The 2,382-nt window shown below is 36.1% G+C and overlaps 1 protein-coding gene across 2 annotated transcripts in view; it reads right to left on the bottom strand.

Moving 5' to 3' along the window:
- Nucleotides 1–378: 378 nt before the first annotated feature.
- Nucleotides 379–2,382, bottom strand: part of LOC106879112 (thyrotropin-releasing hormone receptor) — an 86,712-nt gene continuing 84,708 nt past the window's right edge. Inside the window, exon 2 of one of the 2 annotated variants that reach the window (XM_014928555.2) lies at nt 379–1,061. In XM_014928555.2, the coding sequence (XP_014784041.2) occupies nt 672–1,061 (390 nt within the window). In that variant the 3' untranslated portion in view covers nt 379–671. The remainder of the gene's footprint in view (nt 1,062–2,382) is intronic. The other variant, XR_001410596.2, reaches the window with a different exon arrangement.

The following is a 2,382-nucleotide window of genomic DNA, read 5'->3' on the forward strand; positions in this document are numbered from 1 at the left end:
AAACAAAGTAAACAGACGACGTACGCAATGCCACTCATGTAGAGCATGAAGAGGCACGCTCACAGCGAGCGCATTGAAACTGTCAGCGTCTGCTAGATTCAAAGGAGCCAGTTGGATGTGAAAGCATCGAAATCAAACATTTACTTACGGAGACAGCGATTGTATATTACCTGAGGAGATACAACTAGATCTTATTATACAGGTAAACCGTTACTTAATTTAAATTTAAATCCTGTACATATGTGGATCTATTTTGTATCGAAATATGTGTGGCGGTCATTAAACAGCTGTTGAATCGTACTCCTTCGTCCTTTTGACTCTATTTATTCTTATATATATATATATATATATATATAAATGTATATATGTATGCATGTATGTATGTATGCGTGCATGTATGTATGTATGTATGTATGTATGTATGTATACATAAATGTATGTATGCGTGTATGTATGTGTGTATGTATGTACATATGTGTGTGTATTGTATGTATACATATATGAATATGTATATATATGCGTGTATATATGTATGTACATGCTTGTGTGTGTGTGTGTATATATATATATCATATCTTGGCTATGTGATGGCTTATATACGCATACAGAAACATGCATACACATGTATCAGAAGAGTTTGAAGAGATTCACGACTAACTGTCTGTCGGGCATTATATTTCTGTGTCGGGACATTGTTGTGAAGTGTTTATCTGTGGAGAACAGTTTCTGGAGCAGTATATGTGATGTGTGTGATCTGATAAACCTTTTGTCATGTTGTTTTTATTACAGAACATCCGCACGACTTGTTGACGAAATTTACGTCCCATTGTGCAATACAATATAAAATTCATGGAATGGTTGAGATACATCATTAATTCAGCTATCGTCTTGGTCAGCTGGTATTTCGCTGCCCAAGCCAAATCTCGTGACATGCTGAAGTTCCAGAAATGAGCTAGAATTAAGCTTACTGCCAGTGGAAGTGTTGTCAACAGTAACATGAAGGAGAGAGTTAGCAGCATTAGAGTTAGTTTCCGGTTACTGTCGGTATGACAACGTCGGACCTAAAAAAGAAAGAATTAAATATATTTATAACATGTAAGATTACATGTAAGGTTTAACGTCCCTCAGGCATTTTCAGCTAATTCTAAAACAAGGAAAAAGGTACTTGAATTTTCCGAGTATTGCACCAGATTTAGGATAACACGGAGGAACCGCAACACCAAAAGTCTATGTTAAAGGTATTCTTATCTGACATAACACTAATACTGAAACGATTTCTTTTCTTCCACTAAGGGGAATCGACGGGTATATGAGAAAAAAATTCAATGAATAGGCATCAAAGAATCCGAATTGCTTAGAAAAAGCTTTTATTATCATTTTCATAGTTGACACCAAGTTTTCAACTTGACCATTAGCATCTAGATGGTATGGCGGTATATAAAAAGGTTAACACCTGTGAAAATACGTTCTTTGCAAAAATAGCTCTCAATCCATAGATCATTGTTTTAGCTAATCCGTCATAAATCCTGATAACCTTTGGCCAACAAAAAATTGATAACAAACCAGCATCAGGAATATAACTGTGATCTGTTATGTACGCTTGATCATGGGTTTACTTCAGTTGGCCAATCATGCTCAATAATTTTTGGTATGGATTTAACCTGGTAGATTTAGGGAAATTTTCCAACATAATTTTGAATATCATTACAATAGCCAGGCCATCAGGCTTCTAGTCGTAGTCTATTTTAATTGCTAGAGCTCCACTATGGACGCCATCATGTACAGCTTGTAGGAAAATTTGTATCATTGCTGGTAAAACAACGTTTCTAATTCAAACACTCTCATTATCATTAGCGTGTCTAATTGATTTATACGGCCACTCTCTACTGAGCAATTATTCCATCTATCTTGTTTCGATCAACAATCATACACGAAATTGCAGCATGCTTTGTTTTGGCTCGTAATTCTTGTTTTCACCACAGCTGTCTCTACCTAATAAAGAAATGATGTTTCCCTTGCTGTCAGCTAACTTCATGGGTTCAGTGAATTTCTTTCCAGATAGGAAATCCATATGGGGAATTGTATTCCTTTTACATATAAAATCTCATTGTCAAATGATATCTGATTGCCCACCGTGATATTCCAGCAGATGTTACTTTAGACAATTACCTCTTGAGATCGAATATGAACTCTTGATACCAACAGTCATTCTTCAAAAAACAAAAATGTAGTAATGAAAAGTGACAACCTCCTTACATACCCTGGACAATCGCCAAAGCCTTCTTTCGAGATGGACATAATGTTGAATGTAGGACTGAGTACCCCTGCTGAGACAGTGCACCAGGTATTGAATCCCGACTAGCATCAGTCAGTATTCAACAT

Source organism: Octopus bimaculoides, chromosome 20 (assembly GCF_001194135.2).
Source record: "Octopus bimaculoides isolate UCB-OBI-ISO-001 chromosome 20, ASM119413v2, whole genome shotgun sequence".
NCBI classification, from domain to species: Eukaryota; Metazoa; Mollusca; class Cephalopoda; order Octopoda; family Octopodidae; genus Octopus; species Octopus bimaculoides.